Here is a 17,549-nt window from a genome sequence, read left to right as displayed (position 1 = left end):
CCTAATTGCAAATTTTCTTGTATGTTTTCTTTCACGGCAAGTTATACTTTTTAATATTGTATTTAGTGAGACATGCATATCATGAAGTAATATTATGATTAAGGTGTAATCATACTAATTTCTATGGGTGTGAAATTCAAATGTTGTTGAACTTTCTAATTTTGGACATCTAAGAAATGTTCTAATAAGTTCTTAGCTAAGACTCGCATCTATACTTCTAAATATTTTCCTGCACTGCCTTTAAAGGTTAAGTGAAGCACTGTATCAAAGAGACTCAATTGATATTTATCCAAAAATATATATACAGTGCTTCACTTTATTTTTTTTGGTTTTTTTTTCTTCAAAAAAAGAAAAAAAGAAAAAAGTGAAGCACTGTATATATATTTTTGGATAAATATCAGTTGAGTCTCTTTGATTTGGACCACACTTAAGATGGGTTCACTATTTTAAGAACTCTTCATTTTGTTTTCCAAGTTATTTGAAATTTCACTATTGTCCCTCAGCTTAGTTTTCAATCCTCAACGGGGTTCATTTTCATTGATGATGTTACATAATCCATTAGTTTTGTTGATGCGACCTTTTAACTTCAATTTGAATGAAATTAATTTCCTATAATCAAGATACTGCCATCCTCAATATTTTTCTCTTGTTCTAGGATTATTTATTTTTCACTAAGGTTGAGCGAGGCTCACTCTGATAATGTCAGAGAATAGGAAGAAGAAATAGGAGAGGTGTAGGCAACCGAAAAGGTCCTACAATTCTTGTGATCAAATTTTTTTTTTTTGAGGTTTGATCATTTTCAAACTACATCTAGCCACACACTTCTTCAAGGTTGGAGAAGAAGAGGAAGATAAATAGGAGAGGTGGAAGCGGAGGTCATTTTTCCAGTATCTTTTGATCGCAGGTGATTTTCTATAACAAAAGAAGGGAAAAGTGAAAGGGAGTATTTGTGTCGTTTTATGATCAATTGATAATTTTTTTTATGGAAGGATTTACGCCTAAATGTTTGGGATCAGAACGGAGCATTTTTAAAATCACGGAGTTCAAACCCAATGGACTTTCATGATATTTATCCTAATTTTCCTTTCCTTTGCTTGTGATAGTTGGGATGGAGGATTGTATAACAGAATTCCTTCTTTATATGCCTTCCGGGCACGTTTTGAGCTTCTTATTTTGAATGTTTCTACATTCTTTGCAAAATAACAAAGCCACTTCCTGATTTTTTTGAAGCCATATCTCTGAAATGAAACCTTCATGGTGTTACTAGTTATCGTTTAGTTGTATCAACTACCATTTTTTTCTTGAAAATCTCCATTGTGGTATCTTTTCCATTACTTGTTATACTATCGAACTAAGTAGTCTAGATAGTTAATTATTTCCTAAACAAAGTAGTTGTAAAACCCGAAATTCGTCATTTGAGTGCGTCGCATGCATTTCGATGCGCCGCGACGAACTTAAGTGAAATTTCATTGTCTTCGGAATTCGACGAAATAAATTTTATTAAATTCGTCACAAAATTTCGATCGAAATGATATTTCAACTTCTCTTGGTCAACGCAATTAAAAAAAAAACGTATTGCCTATTCTTCCGTATCTCACATGGGTTTCATAATTATAGGAATTGGTTTTTATCCTGATTTCGTTCTCCCGTTATCGGTTTACAAGGTACAAGTTCTATTATCTAATTATTTTTATAGATACTAATTCTTTTTTTAGATTCAATACTAAATTTCATTAATTGGAAAGAAAGAACTTGTATCAAATTCCGTACGGATTTGAAATGTTAAATATATGTTTTGGAAAAAGTTTAGAGGTGCTTTTAAATTCATATGGAAGTCTTTTAGAATTATTATACATGAAATATGATGATTGAACTGTTCTGATCGTCCGATTCCGTTCCCGCCTCGTCTATACGAGTTAACCGGGCCGGATCGTGACAGTAGTAGACGGATAACTGCCAGATATGGGACTGGATGGTGATATGCTTTTACCTCCAATAGGAGGTGAGGGGTTTTAATCGAAAAAGAGGTTCTAGAATATTATGCCATGTTTTCTTGTTGCGGCAATTTCATGCATAAAACTCAAATGTTAGCTATTTAAAAAGCAAGCATCCCCTAACTCCATTTATCAAAATTCCACCCAAATATCAAAATTTATAGCTAAACCCCAGCTTATATATATATATATATATTTGCTTTTGTACAATTTTCAATAGTTCTACAGTTCATAAATATGTATGATTCGAGTGATCTACACATAGCTCTTCCTTTATAGTTTTGTGCTTTAACAGTTATGGGATTTCTTCCCCTCTGACAGCGGATCATCATATTTATGGAAGATCAGAGGAAGAATTAACGTCCTCTAGGGAATCAGTTGATGAACTGTTTACTATATTTGATGACATTAGAACAAGTGCTATTGGTGCAAGTAATGTGATCCTTGATTTTATTGGTGAGTTGACTTTTTTGTTTATGTTTTTAACCTTGCATTAGCAGTCTAATTGTCTATTTCTTGTATAAAGATGAATCTTATTAGGGTAAATGTGAACTTCATTTATTTTTCCGTAAATTGGGTATGAATAAATCATATTGTATTTAACAAAAACTTGTTTTCTTTCTCAAAATAGCTTTTTTTATTGTGCTGGATCTCACCAGTAGTTCACTCGTTATGATGAATGGTTAATTTTATCAACTTCGTTAGCTTCAAGTTTTCTCAAGTACTATTATAAAAGAGTTGAAAAAGCATCTCGGAGAGATATATTTATTACTCTACTATTATAAGAAACATTGTAGTAATATATATAGCCATGCACCGACGGTAAGCAAAGAAATAGTCCCAAAAACTAACTGCCTCATAAATGATTGCTATTCACCTCATAAACAAATATATTCAGGTTATATTATACCTAATTCAGACAATTATAGGAATGAAAAGAAAATTATAGCAGAATATAAAAACGTCTATTGAGGAAACACCATTTATGGTGATTCAAAGACAACTAAAAGCACTCTTTTCTTTCCCTTATCATTGATGATGCCTTACACCATAGTGCAGATATGCTCGTGTACTACCTCATTTAATCAATAAATATTTATGTTCCTTCTTTCATGCTAATAACATGCATTTTATCACCCTATTGTACTTCAATTTGTTGTTTGTTTGATGATTAATTTTGTTTGGTCTAATATAGTTGATTGCTAGCAATATCGAGCGAGGTTTCTCTCGTGTGTGGCCTGAGCCAATCTTGCACCTACTCCCTTGCTATCCTATCTATAACCAACACTGCCTTCATTGTTGCACTGCACCTAATTGGCTTGATTGATATAGCCTTCATCACTATCCTTTGACTCAGCAATGTCTGGAGCTAATTCCTCCCAAAACTTGACCAAATGGAGGACTTTATGGTGCAACAAGTAAGATGAGACCTCCAAATATGTAACCTTCCTATCGCTTAAATAGGAAGAATTACTTGAAGTTTTCTCAATTTGTGAAGATCTAATTGAAAGGGGAAGGAAAGATGAATCACCTCCTTGGGGTAGGACTAAAAGAAGAATTTAATTTTTGGGCATGGGATGAAGCAAACTCTATGATTATGTTATGGATGTGAAATTTCATGACTCCAAAAGTTAGTGATGCTTTTATGTTCCTATCTACTGCAAAGGACATATGGGACGCCGTTAGACAAACCTTCTCAAAAGCTCAATATACTGGTAAAGTCTTCGAAATTAAGGTCAATGTGAGAAGCACAAAACAAAGAAGCAAGACTGTGATTGAATATGCCATTCTCTCCTTTAAGGCTTGTGGCAAAAACTTGATCACTACAGATGTATAGAGACCAAGTGTCTAGAAGATCTGAAAAGTTTTATTGAGAAAGATAAAGTGTATGACTTTCTTGTATGATTAAATGCAGAGTTTGATCATATTAGAGTTCAGATCCTTGGCTAAGAGGAGACACCTTCACGAAGTGAGACCTTTTCTCTCATTCGTGTGGAGGAAAGTCGATGATGGGTAATGCTTGAACTAAAGGCTGTTGAAGGTTCATTAGTGGTGACAAAAAAAAAGGTTCATTAATGGTGACAACCAAAGAGGCACTATGGAAGGAAATATGTAAGGATTTCTCAAAACCTAAAAATAATAAAGACTCCCTTTGGTGCAGTTATTGCAAGAAATACAGACATAAAGGAGACCTGCTAGAAGTTATATGAAAAGCCTCCAAGTAAGGAGTGAAATAACAAAAGTGGACAAAATAAAGGGACATCATAAGCTAACACTACAATAAGCTAGCCCACCCAGAAGTACAGTCCAACTTCAGAGAGCTCAACAAAGAAGACAACTCTTGGTATCCTTCAAAAAATTACTTGCATCTTTTTCTCTTGCACTTTTAGATAAATTTCCTATATCCATTAGATTAAGTGTCTCTAGAAAGCATTTGAAAGGCTTATGGATCATTGACTTGGGAGTTACAAATCACATGACACACTCCATTAGACCCCCCAAATCCAATGTATATGTATCTTCTAAATGGAGTTAAATATAATGCATAAGGGTTTTCTTGTTATTTAAAATTGATTAAGGGCCTCTTAAATTCAATGCTAATATGCTCTCTAAATGAGTCAAACATAAAGCATAAAAGGTCCTTTAATTAATTGCTTAGTATTTACTTAATGAATTTATTTAATTAAGCCAAGTTTAATTATATTGATTATGAAGTCTTATTTTAGTCTGAGATGATTAAAATTGGATTATAGTTCATTGATTTTTATTTACTTTATTTAAAATTTTAATGATTTATTTGAGTTTTTAATTAATTTTTAATTAATAAGTTAGGATTATTTATGTTTAATTATTTGGTTCTATTTTAAAATTTTATTTTATTTTCATCTAATTATTAATTATTTTTATTTATTTATTTATTTTTAATTTACTTATTTTATTATTTATTTATTTATTTAATTAATACTCTTTATTTTTTAAAGCTTGATGAATTCACCTTATTTATATTTGATTATCTTTTCTTTATTATTAATATACATTATGATTTATGAAAAATCAAAGGAAAAAAATTCTAAATGTGAATGATAAATTTGTTCTACACATCTCTAATCTTGTCACCAGCGAGTAAAATCCCATTCACCAGTGGGTTATCGGGTCTGGAAAATTAAATGCATGATTACTATAAGGACCTAAGGTTTGGGGATACTATGAACATGCAAGGCGTTGAAAACCTATGGGGCTCTAAGTTTTAGAATTTATCTCACTGGAGCAAGTTAACGGTGCAACCGGCTATAACACCTCCATTTGAAAGAAATGGAGGCCATTGAATGCTTCATAGCTTTGTTACCAAAATCATCTCCAATGTACCTCTCATTTTCCCTTGCACGTAAACAAGTGCTCAAGACATGCAGCTCTAGATGCCGCACGCAGGAACAGCGATTATGGGCCGCTTGGTCAGGCATGATGCGCACGAAGAAAACTCCCTTCTCGCATTATCCTCACGTATGTAAGAAGAAGACATCTCTTGCTTATATTATTCTCTTTGACTTTGATTGGGTTTTAAAATTAAAAATTGGTAATGCAATGGTGAATTATAAAATATGACATGCTATAGAAAACATTAGAAACATATACAACAGCCTCCCATCCTAATACCTTGCTTAAAAGGAAATATACACAAGCCAGACCAACCCTAAGTTTTGCTTAGATATTACCATGCAAAATAAATTGGATCGACATGAAGAAAGGAAAGACACAATATCAACCATAATAATATAATATTGTTGTCATGACATTGAAAGAGCTTACTTACGAGTATTTCTCTCACTTCCCTAAACTCTTATTAAAACTAATTTGAATTATTTTTTATTAAGATATGGTAAAATTTTACTATGTCATAAAAAATTCATGAGTATTAAAATCAAAATTGTCAAAGCATAAAGAGCCAAAAATGTTGTAGCTATTGTGAGAATTATATTTGACTTTGGGAAAGAGACACATATATGTTTGAGTCATCAAGTTACATGAAACTCACCAGAGTTCTCTGGCATAAACTTAGACTTCGGAAATCAATCTACCTCTGGAAAATAATTAAGTATAAGAGTAATCAGAAAAAAAAGGTACGGTTATAATTCCAAGAGAGATGATTGAAATACATATTTTCTACAGAAGCATGATGAGAGTGTGGAAAAATAAATGATGACAGCCGCATAAAGCAAATGATCCTCTACAGACCATAAAGGCAGAGGATCATTTGCTTTATCAAATGATCCTCTATAGAGTCAACCTTTCTGGTCTGCAGAGGATCGTTTGCTTTATGCGGCTGTCATCATTTACTTTTAAACAATCATCATTCTTATGTAGGAAATATATTTTTTAATCATCTTTCTTGGATACATAATCACGCCGTATTTTTTTTTCTGATTGCTCTTATTCTTGATTATTTTCCAAATATAGCTTGGTTTCCGAAAGGCTGAGTCTTTGCTAGAGAACTCTGGTTAGTTTCATGTAACTTGATGACTCAAACATATATGCTTCTCTTTCCCAAAGTCAGATATGATCCTCGCAATAGCTACTACATTTTTGGCTCCTTTTGATTTGACAATTTCGATTTTAATGCTCCTGAAATTTTTATGACATTGTAAAATTTTACCATATCTTAATAAAAATACTCCAAATTTGTTTCAATAAGAGTTTAGGGAAGTGAGAGAAATACTCGTAAGCTCTTTTAATGCCATGGCAACAATATTATGGCTGATATAGTGTCTTTGCTTTTTTCATGTCGATCCAATTTACTTTTTATGGTAATTTCTAGACAAAACTTAGGGTTAGTATGGCTTATGTACATTTTCCTTTAAGCTGAGTATTGGGATGGGAGGTTGTTGTATTTGTTTTTAATGTTTTATACAACATGTCGTATTTTATAACTTTATTTTACTTTTTCTGTGAGATGGAGGCGGGGTCTGACCCCTCCTTTTGGCTTTTAAGTCTCGCCCTGGCGGGTCGATCCAGGCGGAAGACATTGTCAGGTGGGGAGTTTGGCTAGGGTGATACATCCGTTAAAAGATAACGAAGGTGTTCTAAGATGAGCTCAACGAGAATAAAAATCTCGTGTGGAACAAATGGGTAAAACCTTGTTTGATTCTGATTTTCAGTGCGAATACGAACTGTGAAAGTGTAGCCTATCGATCCTTTAGTCATTCGAAATTTGAAGCTAGAGGTGTCAGAACTACCCATGCAAAAAAAATTGTAAGCTTTTTGGCCATTTTTGAACTACCAGGGCATTCATAATGCAATAAGCCCTGCCGTCTATTAGAGGGAAGCTGGGTGGCCTTATCGGGAAATGCGCTAGTAGTGTCAATTGACACCATGCTTCGTTGCTTCTCCGATGCATGCCTAGAAGATGAAGTGTTCTCAAACACAAATGAGCCTCGAAGCACACACATGAGTCGTGCCTATGCTGTGAAAAATTTGAAGAACTATTTGCACGTGGGAATCTTCGTGCCCCATTGGCTATGCCGTAAGAAAAATTCGTCGCCAGCGCAGACTATAAATCAAAGTTGGAAAAGCGAGGAAAAATAAGTTCATTGGCGCACATGATAGATTGGCTGCTGACAGCATGAAGGAAAATAAATAGCATGGATTTAAAAATTTCGGGTGCTAAAGTGCTAAAAAATGTAAGCCTCGGGGAGTACGAGAGATCGGGCGCCAGTGATACAAGGAAAAATCCATAGCTCGTATGTCGAAAATTTTGGGTGCTAACGCACCCAAAAAAATAGGCTATAGCTTGTTGGAGGTGCCTTGATTGGCAACTGTAGGGTCAGAAGTCGCTCAAGTCTGGCAACTGGAAGTTTGTCTGGATGGGGGTCGCAAGAGAGAGGCGTCCGACCTCTGTGCTGCACACAAATGAAGAGAAGAGCGAGCTGGAGGTAGATCTGTGTGCATCAGGAAGTCGGATTTGACAAGATGGGCGGCGAGATCGGCGAAGACCATGGTCGATCAGAGCTTGGTAGGTGGTCGGCTTACGATCCATTCGGATGAGGTCGAGGGATGGAGCCTTTGGATGCTATTATCAGGATGAGAGGTGTGATAGTCTTGAGGGAGAATGGAGGCGTGAGAGTTGTGGCTGAACGATTTGTCTGTAAGAGGGAGCCCGAGCGGTTCTTGCGTGAAGATGTGGGATCGACTAGCCAGCCTAGTGTTTGCATGAGGAAGAGCTCCAAACCTCGGAGGGAAGGGATTGAGCGGGCTTGAGGCATGAGTATGTCTTACGTGAGCGCTTCGATCGCTAGAGTCGTTAGTGGGAGGGATTTTGTGTGTCTCGAGCTGTTGGAGGTTTGTGTGAAAGAGAGGAACTTTTATTAGGTCCGGTGTAAGGACTTCGAGGAACGTAATCCCGCCAAAAAACTCGGTACAACTTTTGTATAACTCGGTATAGCTCGGTATAACTCGGTATTGGGTCTTCGCGTGATGGTATTCCTCGTTATTGTTTGGTATTGCTCGGTATTTCTCGTTTTTTGGCGCGATTTGGCCTCCGACCGGACGTTCCTCTACGTCCGGTCGGAGGACGTAATAATTGTTCGAAAGAGAGGGCCCAAATCGGAGAGTCTTCGTGCCTCTTTCTTGGATGAATCAAAAGCACGTAGAGACAATAAACCAGAAGAGGAAGCCTACTCATCTTGTATGCCAGATTCGCCAATATGGAAGGATTTGTTGCACTCAATGTCTGCCATGGAATTTTTTCGAGGAGCAACATGCAGACAAAGTGAAATTCAAGAGGGTATGGGCCTTTAAATTCAAACTGATGATTTATAACAACCAATTAAACGCAGATTTGAGGATTGAATTGAAATTGGGTCTGAATTGAACCTGATTTGGATCAATTTGAGTTGATTCGAGTTTGATTTGATTCGATCGAGTCAATTTAGTGAAACATACTCGAATTGACTTGATTTGATTTAAATTTGGTTCAATTGAGCTCAATTGAATTCAATTTGAATAGGATGTTATTTATACTTATTTAATATTTATCAGTATTTATTAATTGTATATTTTATATTTTAATTTTAAATAAAATAAATAAAAACCTCTTCTTTTTACTATATATTTAAAATGATAATAATAATACTAATTATTATAATAATGATGATAATAATAATAATCTTTATTATATATTCAAAATAATAATTATAATGATAATAATAATAATCCTTTTATTACATATTAAAAGAAATAATGATAATAACCTTTAATTCTCTCTCTTGAACACGCATCAGATGACACCCAATTCGAGCTCGAATGAGCTCATTTGTTGCGTCTCAACTAGTCAGACGCACTCACGTAGTCTGTTTCGCGTAACAAAGGCCTGATCAAAATATTTTACACATAGAGCAAACATGTGCGATAAAGGCTTAAATGCACGTAAAATACCCATCAACTCGGTGTTGCCCCGATCACATTTGTTTAAAATACGATAAATGAACAATATGTGATCAAAAGGAATAAATTCCAAAGCTGACGACAAATTGATGTAAAATGTCCAAGTTGACCCTTCATTAGAGACGGCAGCACGGGCAAGTATATCGATCTACGAAATATTCAATGCAGCTATGTGAGTGATCAACATAAAAAAGGAGGTCAACAATTTTATTTATTATCTTGCAAATGGTATCCATGTAGTATTCTTCCATTTTCTTCCTCCTAGAGGGTTCTTGTTGCTTCCTGACATTACAAATAAGGAAAAATTCATTTTGTGATTCAACCATAAAAGTAGATTTGCTTTCATGTCATCTTTTCTGTGCTTGTCTGAGGATTCTAGAAGGATATTTATTACTCCACCTCTCCTTTGGCTATTCCAATCATTTAACATTGGGTTGAGCACTACATCCAATCAATGAAGGGTAGATAGTTCATATTTGTATCTCACTAGGTATTAAGAAGGGCATGCTTATTTATGTGGCATTTTTTTATTACTCTATAGGGTTTATTTTTACTTCCAAATTTGCTGCAATTAAGTCTTAAACCTTATTGACTTAGTGGTTGACTCAATCACTTGGAGAGTCAATAGCTCCAAGAGTCTAATATGTGGAAGTGTTATCCACTTAAAACTTTGAGATGGAAGCTATTTCAGTTAGATCTTCTTGCCAATCCTAACATCTTACATTTAGCTTAGAAGGACGTGTTGGACAACAATTTGAACCATACAACATAGGAGTCTTTCTTTCTTTCTGATAAAAATCTATCCTTCAAGTTTCCTTGTTATTCCCTTAATATAATTGCGGAGCTTTGATTCTACTAATTGTATCATTATTTATGGCCCTACTCTTTTGTATTGAAGATATATAAACCTTTGACTACTAGATGCTTATTGTAGCACATCATTGTTGTTATTTCATCCTATAAAGGTTGCCATCCTTTATTCTGACCTTGCCCCACTTATGTCAAGTCGTCACCTTAAAATGTTTCCTCCATTTATATAACTTTTGATTTGCTTTAAATTCTATCTTAAGTTTTTTAGAAGTCAGCAACATATAACATATATTAATGACTTCATTTTTGTAATATATCCTGGAAGCACATCCAATATCTCCATTTGAAAAGATATATGTAGGTCTTGTTGTTTTTCCACGTATATATACTTTTAAATTTCTGATAGAACTTATTTTTTATCGGTTCTTTTGTTTTACAGGAGCAAGGGCCATATTCTGGGATATGAGAGAGACATTCATTTATTTATTGTACAGAGGTGGTGTCAAAAGATTTCGTTTGGACACGTTTCTTCCTGAACTAGATGGGGTGAGTCAAACTTTCTAATAAATCAATAATCATTTGAATGTATAATTTCAAATTTGTTAATTTGCATTATTGCGGCAGTAATAGGAACTTTTTGGTGATTTGTATTGTAGATACTTGATCGCATATGTGATTTAATTATTGATGAACTTCGAGATCATGTTGTCTTAAGCATTTGCAGAGCATCAATGGTATCCTTTTTAGATATTGTCTTTGGTTTGTTTAGCTTTAATTTAATTTAAACCTCTATAATAATGTGTATTTCATATGACAGGCTGGTTATATTTGGGTGATGCTGGATGGAGGTCCTTCTCGTGCTTTCTCTCACACAGATGTAGAAATTTTACATGAAGATCTAAATATGCTAAAGGTTTGGAACGTGCTATAATAGATGTTTGCTGCACCTCTGTTTAAATCTTCATTCGTACCATAGAGATATGAATATGAATGCATTTCATGCTTAAAAATTTGGGTTTCTTGTATATATTGATATACAGTTTATGTTCAAACTTATTTTATTCCTTTAGTTCTTCATTTGCAATGCTTGTTTTATTTAGGGGCTATTTGATTTGTTGAAAAAGGAATGAAAAATATTTCAAATGCTAGGTATTTGAAAAGTTAGTAGTTTGATTTGATGAAAAAAAATATAGAGTAAAGTTTTGGTAAATGCTTTTTCATTATGTAGTTCATTTTTTATGTATTCTAAACTTGCTTGTTTTTGGCCGAATTCTTTTTTCACCACAAGCTTATTTCACTGTCGTTGCCAAACGTCGCCGGCCTCTATCGCTAGCCTTTGTCGCCACTCACTGGCCACAATCATTGTTGGGCTTTATTATATTTATTTTACTTATAGTAAAAAAATATATTTATTTTATGCTCATTCAAACAACACCAAATATTTTAAATATTTTGTATTTCATTTACGCTATATTTCATTTGACTATGCATTACTTTTTTAGCAAACCAACAAGCCCCTTATTGATTTGCTTGCAGGCATTCTGTAATATTATTTGCCTGCCATGTATCATACTAGTGAGAGTGCATATTGAAGTTGCAAGGATCTTTTTATTTTGTTTAGTGGATAAAATTAACTGTCTTGATGGGAAGGTGCTAGGAGCTTGCTGTTGGCATGCCATGCCTGGATCTTTTTATTTTATTAGTAGATTTAATGAAGGCGGGCTCCATATAATACTTTTCTCCCGAGTCAGGCCCGGTTCAACCCGAAACCGACCCGACGACCCGTTTTAACACCCCTAGAGCGGAGCTTAGGAATGGATTCCACATCACTCAACCAATTGTGATGGTTAGAACATTGAAAGCTTGTCCAACTATCATCATAAAACTTAAATGTCTTTCTTATTTAACTTCCTACATATAAGCATCCATCAAATATACAATCATTCTTAGTGTTATATATATGCATTATCACAAATCCCTAAGGATGCAGAATCCCTTCCCAGCTATACCGATACTCTGGATAAAGTTGTTATATCCCTTTAAACACGTGTTGTTGCTACTTTTTATCCTCTCATCCATTGTTGCATTATAACATCGGATATGAGATCTTCCTCTTAGGTTCTGATTGTGATTGATCACTCTTTACAAATTATTTAGCCTGGATGACCTGTGTTCAAATATCCTCCTATATTTCTGTTTGCGGTAGTCGCTAATTGGTAATTTATCTTGTTATTCGCATTTGCCTTTTTGGTTATTTGACTACTTTCTCATGCGATGTTGTCGGTTTCCTCCTATGTCAACTTTCTATTGTTACACATCTTTCTAGATTATGAATTCATTACTATTGCAACGGGGAATCAACAATTGTTGTTTTGTACTTGAGCTGATGATTTGGAGATCAAATCATAAATGATATGCAATATGGGCATCATATTATGACAAAATTAGATGATTGTGTTTGTTGATGGTTTAACAGTTTAATTATCTTGATTGAAATTGTAGTGGTGATGATTTTCATATCACATTGTTAAGATCAAAAGCGTCTCTCGTAGACTCCATAGGGCCCAATCAGATTATGAATCAAATGTCGTATGAGGGAGATCATTTCACTGAAAGTTGGATCGTTGGATTAAAATACAGATTACAACATAATAATGATGAGCTTTGAATTCGTTTTGGATAAATTTGCATTTGAATTTAAATTCTAGTTTAAGATAGATTCTATTATAAATATCTTTGAATTTGATGTTATTTAGTTTGTTATTTGAAGAGGAAGTTGCTTATATTGTGGAGTTTATTCAGGAATTAATTTCCTTCTATTGTGGAGTCAATTTAGGATGAATAAAATCTATTTTAAATTTATTTATTATTGTAATTTTTCCGATAAATAGGCTTGGATTTCCGCAGTTAAATTCAATAAAAATTGTTTGAAATAATTCTCCACTTCATCTCTATTTTTACTAGTTGAAGGTCTCCAGGTTCAGGTTCGCTAGCAAGCAATGTTCAGGTACTGTTGCTACACTACTCCTTGAGACTTTGCTGGAAAGGAGAAAGATATACTAAAAAACATATAGAAAAATTTTTGTACACATCAAGAAAGAGACTAAAATAGAAAGAGGGAGTCATCTACAATTTGAAACAACACTTAAAGTACCTTTAATTGATTGATAGATCAATTGAGAACTTCAGTGCATGGTTCACCTTAATGTGGCTTCCTTGAGGCGCCGCACTGAGGTGCCCGTTAAACGTCCCAAGCTTACAATTTTCAGGCCTGAATAAGGCTTTTTTGCCAATTATATGATTTAAAAATGGATCATGAGAACGATCATATATGTCGAATGATTATTCATGCATTATTTCATGTGGCATTTTTCACACATTATTATTGTCGTTACTATATGGATAAGCATACTTGTCACCCCTTTTTTAGTTTGAATTTAGCCTTATTTATTTATTTGGAACTGGCAACTTCCATAATTTCCTGTAATTAAAATATTAGAAACTTTTCCAGACATCATTAGATTATGCTTTCAATGTTTTAAATGATTTTGTAGCTTTCTATAAAATTCATGAATGAGTAAACACTATAAATTTGATGCTTGACCATGGGATTATTGGCTATTGGGGATTTGATAATTACTCTATTAATTAAGTTGGATAATCTATGATTTTGAATTAATTGTTGCAATCATCGTGCAGGGATCAAGTATTAAATCTTTCTACTAGTTTTCTTTATTGTCATGAAAATATGCTCCCAGCCACGGAATCCTGAACATGATTGAACATTGACTGAATGCTCTCTGGTTTCAGAGGCGGGAATGAACGTTTTATGATGCCAAAAAGTTATAACACAACTTTCCCTCATATGTTTTCATTTTTATTTTTCTTTTTGGTTTATTTACTTCATACCATTCTTTTAATTCGTTTGAATTCACCTTTATTGATCAATGATTTAGTTGTCCTCTCCAAATCTGTATGTTTTTGCCCGAAATATGCGGATTCTGAAAATAATTGTCTTTGCTTCTAGGTTTTTTGTTCCCCTTAACATGATGAAAGAAAAAAATAATTGTACTGCAGGATCTTTTTGAAGCAAATGGTCAAGGTATCCATTATGATGTCATTAAGGAAGAAGCAAAACAAACTGAAGAGATCTTAGAATTGTACAGCATGAAGGTCTGCTAGCCCTTGGTTTGGCTTTACTTGAACCTGGACTTCTGAGAAAATTAAACGTTTGCTTCTGCTTTACAGGCTGAAGCAATTATTGATAAGTTGATTAATTCAAGTAAACAAACTTATCATCAACATGATCACAAGAAACCTGGAAACAGAGGCGCAAAAGATGCTGATACTTTCCTGAGGGTGCTGTGTCATATGAAGGACGAAAATGCTTCTGAATTTTTAAGAGTTCGATATCAGCTTCCCAAGTCTTCAGGTGAGTCTCGATAACAATTGCTATTTGTCATGATCCTTGATTGGGCTTTATTTTATCAGTCTGCTAATATGCTACCTTATGAGATGATATTTTGCTAATTGATCCTTTATATATTATATTTCCTTAAAGCAAATAATTTTCTTCCTTTCAAATCGAAATTTAAAGGAAAGGTTGAACCTTCCATAATCAAAATACTATTTCTAATTGACTACGCACCCAAGATTAAGTTCAGCTAAAGAAAGTAGCATATAATTTGGAATATGTTGCATTAAATGGCCAAACTGGAAACAGTATCTAAGCATAGATAGTGATCCCAATTTGCAACCAACAATGCAAAGAGGCACCAAGGAGATGGTCCTGGAATGATATTAACAGTTTATACAATAGATCCAATGACCCAGAGATTCCACAATGATAAAGTGCAATAGATCAATTAAACAAGTATAACGGAGCCTCCATCATATCTGAATTCAGTTCTAGCAGACTATTTGGGTGGAGGTCTAAAGGATGATCCAAGGTCTCTTCTTGTGTTTATCTCACACAGTAAAAAATAAAAGCAATAACTAAAGAAAAAATATAGTAAAAATTAGTGAGAAAGAATGTAATTATGGGCTAATTTTGTTGATATCGGTACAACTAACCAATATATAAGTTAAGCTACTACTGCACAAACCCTAGGTGCCGCTAAGAACAACTCCAAAGAAAATTACTCCAAAACACAAAATCACATAATGAAAATAAAACAACCTAATTAATCATAAATAAACCTTCGTAATTCCATCTCAAATTTGAATTCAAATCGGACCTCTTTTCTTAGATAAACCTTCTTACTTTCCTCTCAAATCTGAATTCAAATCAGGTCTGTTTCCCTAAATAAAACTTCCTAATTCGCTCTCAATTTTGATTTTCCATGATAAGTAATTAAAAGTAAAATTAATCCCCTTTGAGCCCCCCTCTCTCCTTACCTGTCTCCCACACTTATGGGGCTCATAGGGCTCTTATGCCCGCCAACTAGACAGGGCCGCCCTTGTTAGGGCCGGGTTGATTGGTTAAACTGGCTTAGCCGGTCCATCAGTTTACTAATTCGTTCAGGTTTCATTCTAATGAATCCAATTTTATCAGTCAATTCAATAGACATGAGAGTTCACAAATTAATGGGAAGAGGCGTTCAACAAGCTGTGTGGATCTGTTATAGTGTTTGTAGAGAGCTGTGAGCTCTCATGGTGATATAGGAGAGGGAGTGAAAACAACATCATATTTCTTGTTTTATTATGCTTTATCAATGGCAATGCGGATCAATTGGATTTGATCTGGAATATGGTATGGACAGCAAATATGAAACTTCTCTTAATTTTGGGATATAAATGCAGAGTTTTTAGAACAGTGTGATCTAAGGTGAAGTGCCACTTACAACTCATGGACCAATATCTAATTTACCATTTTTATTATTTATAGAGAGATTAGAACCTCATTAATTCTCCGTTAATAAGGGCCTTATATTCGTTAATTCAGTTCTCATAGTGAAGTCTACGCCACACTAAGCATATTTTGGGTTGCAATTTATTATACTTAGTAGTTACATATGGAACCCATCTGAAACACTAAGCAGGCTGACATATATTGCTACCTATTGTTCCTCTTTAGTGCAGAAAATGTTACACGATTTGCAATGTTTCTTGATGCAGTATTTTCAAGTAACTGTAGCAATTTAGAAATAAAAAAATGTCTTCTTGCACAATTTTCTTTGTTTTTTAAAACAAATTAAAAATACCAAAAATAACTTTGAGGTCTTTTTACATTTTCCTGAACAATTTTTTTTATTAATCCCCAACTCTCACCACTTATGATCTTATTGGATGTAAGAACAAAACTAAAATAAAAATAAAATAAACTTATAAAAAATAATTTCTTTTTTTTTTATCCAAGATGTTTGACTGACTCATAATCTTAATTAATGGCAGACTACGAGGAAACTTATGGACGTGAGAAGGAACAAACACTAAAATCAGGATAAAGGCTTGATGTTGTTGTTGTTCTCACCGCTTATGATCTTATTGGATGTAAGAACAAAACTAAAATAAAAATAAAATAAACTTATAAAAAATAATTCCTTTTTTTTTTTTATCCAAGATGTTTGACTGACTCATAATCTTAATTAATGGCAGACTACGAGGAAACTTATGGACGTGAGAAGGAACAAACACTAAAATCACCTTTTCTATCAGAAATTCTCAAAGGAAACGGTGCTTCAAATGGGTGGGCAGAAACTGGGCAGAGAAGTTTCAGGATTATGAAGAAAAAAATTCAGGAGGCTACTTCTGAAATCAGGCAGACACAGTGGTGACCAAATGTTCTATTTTCCAGTATTTTTGTTGTACAGAACAATGTCAAGTGGTGATCGTTTGAGTTTTCTTCTTTCGAAGATGCCATTACCTCCACCAGCGAAGGCGCACGTAATTATTATTATAATTAAACCGAACAAATTAAATATGCTGAAAATTGGAGATGGAAAAAAAAGTAAAAAAAAAAAAAAAAGATATTGTAAATTGTGGTCATGATTGTCAATTTTTTTTTCTGTGAGATTGTAACTGTGATTAATTCTTAGCTTTCGTAAATATATGACTTCGATTTTTTTTTGTGGTTACTGTTAGCTATTTTTTTCCAAAATTTTAGCATATTCAATCTATCAATCCTTGTCTATGATGCACAGATACGGACACGGCGACACAGATACGACATGGACACGGGTTGGACATGGTATTATAATTTTTATATTTAAAAAATAGTGTATAAAATTGAATAAGTTTAATTTAAAAAATAATAAGTCATTTAATTAAAATTTATGTTTAAAATAATTAATATTAAGATGGTGAGAG

The 17,549-nt window shown here is 33.8% G+C and overlaps 1 protein-coding gene across 1 annotated transcript in view; it reads left to right on the top strand.

Annotated features, from left to right (window-relative positions):
* Positions 1–17,549, top strand: part of LOC110092749 (protein unc-13 homolog) — a 71,663-nt gene that overhangs the window by 52,877 nt on the left and 1,237 nt on the right. Inside the window, 7 exon segments of the mRNA XM_028694158.1 lie at positions 2,316–2,450; positions 10,681–10,787; positions 10,898–10,975; positions 11,059–11,154; positions 14,319–14,414; positions 14,490–14,673; positions 16,839–17,013. Of these exon segments, the coding sequence (XP_028549991.1) occupies positions 2,316–2,450; positions 10,681–10,787; positions 10,898–10,975; positions 11,059–11,154; positions 14,319–14,414; positions 14,490–14,673; positions 16,839–17,013 (871 nt within the window).

The sequence above is a fragment of the Dendrobium catenatum genome, unplaced genomic scaffold (genome assembly GCF_001605985.2).
Source record: "Dendrobium catenatum unplaced genomic scaffold, ASM160598v2 fragScaff_scaffold_412, whole genome shotgun sequence".
Lineage (NCBI taxonomy): Eukaryota > Viridiplantae > Streptophyta > Magnoliopsida > Asparagales > Orchidaceae > Dendrobium > Dendrobium catenatum.
The sequence above is the reverse complement of the archived record's forward strand: the minus strand, read 5'-3'. Positions and strand labels throughout refer to the sequence as shown.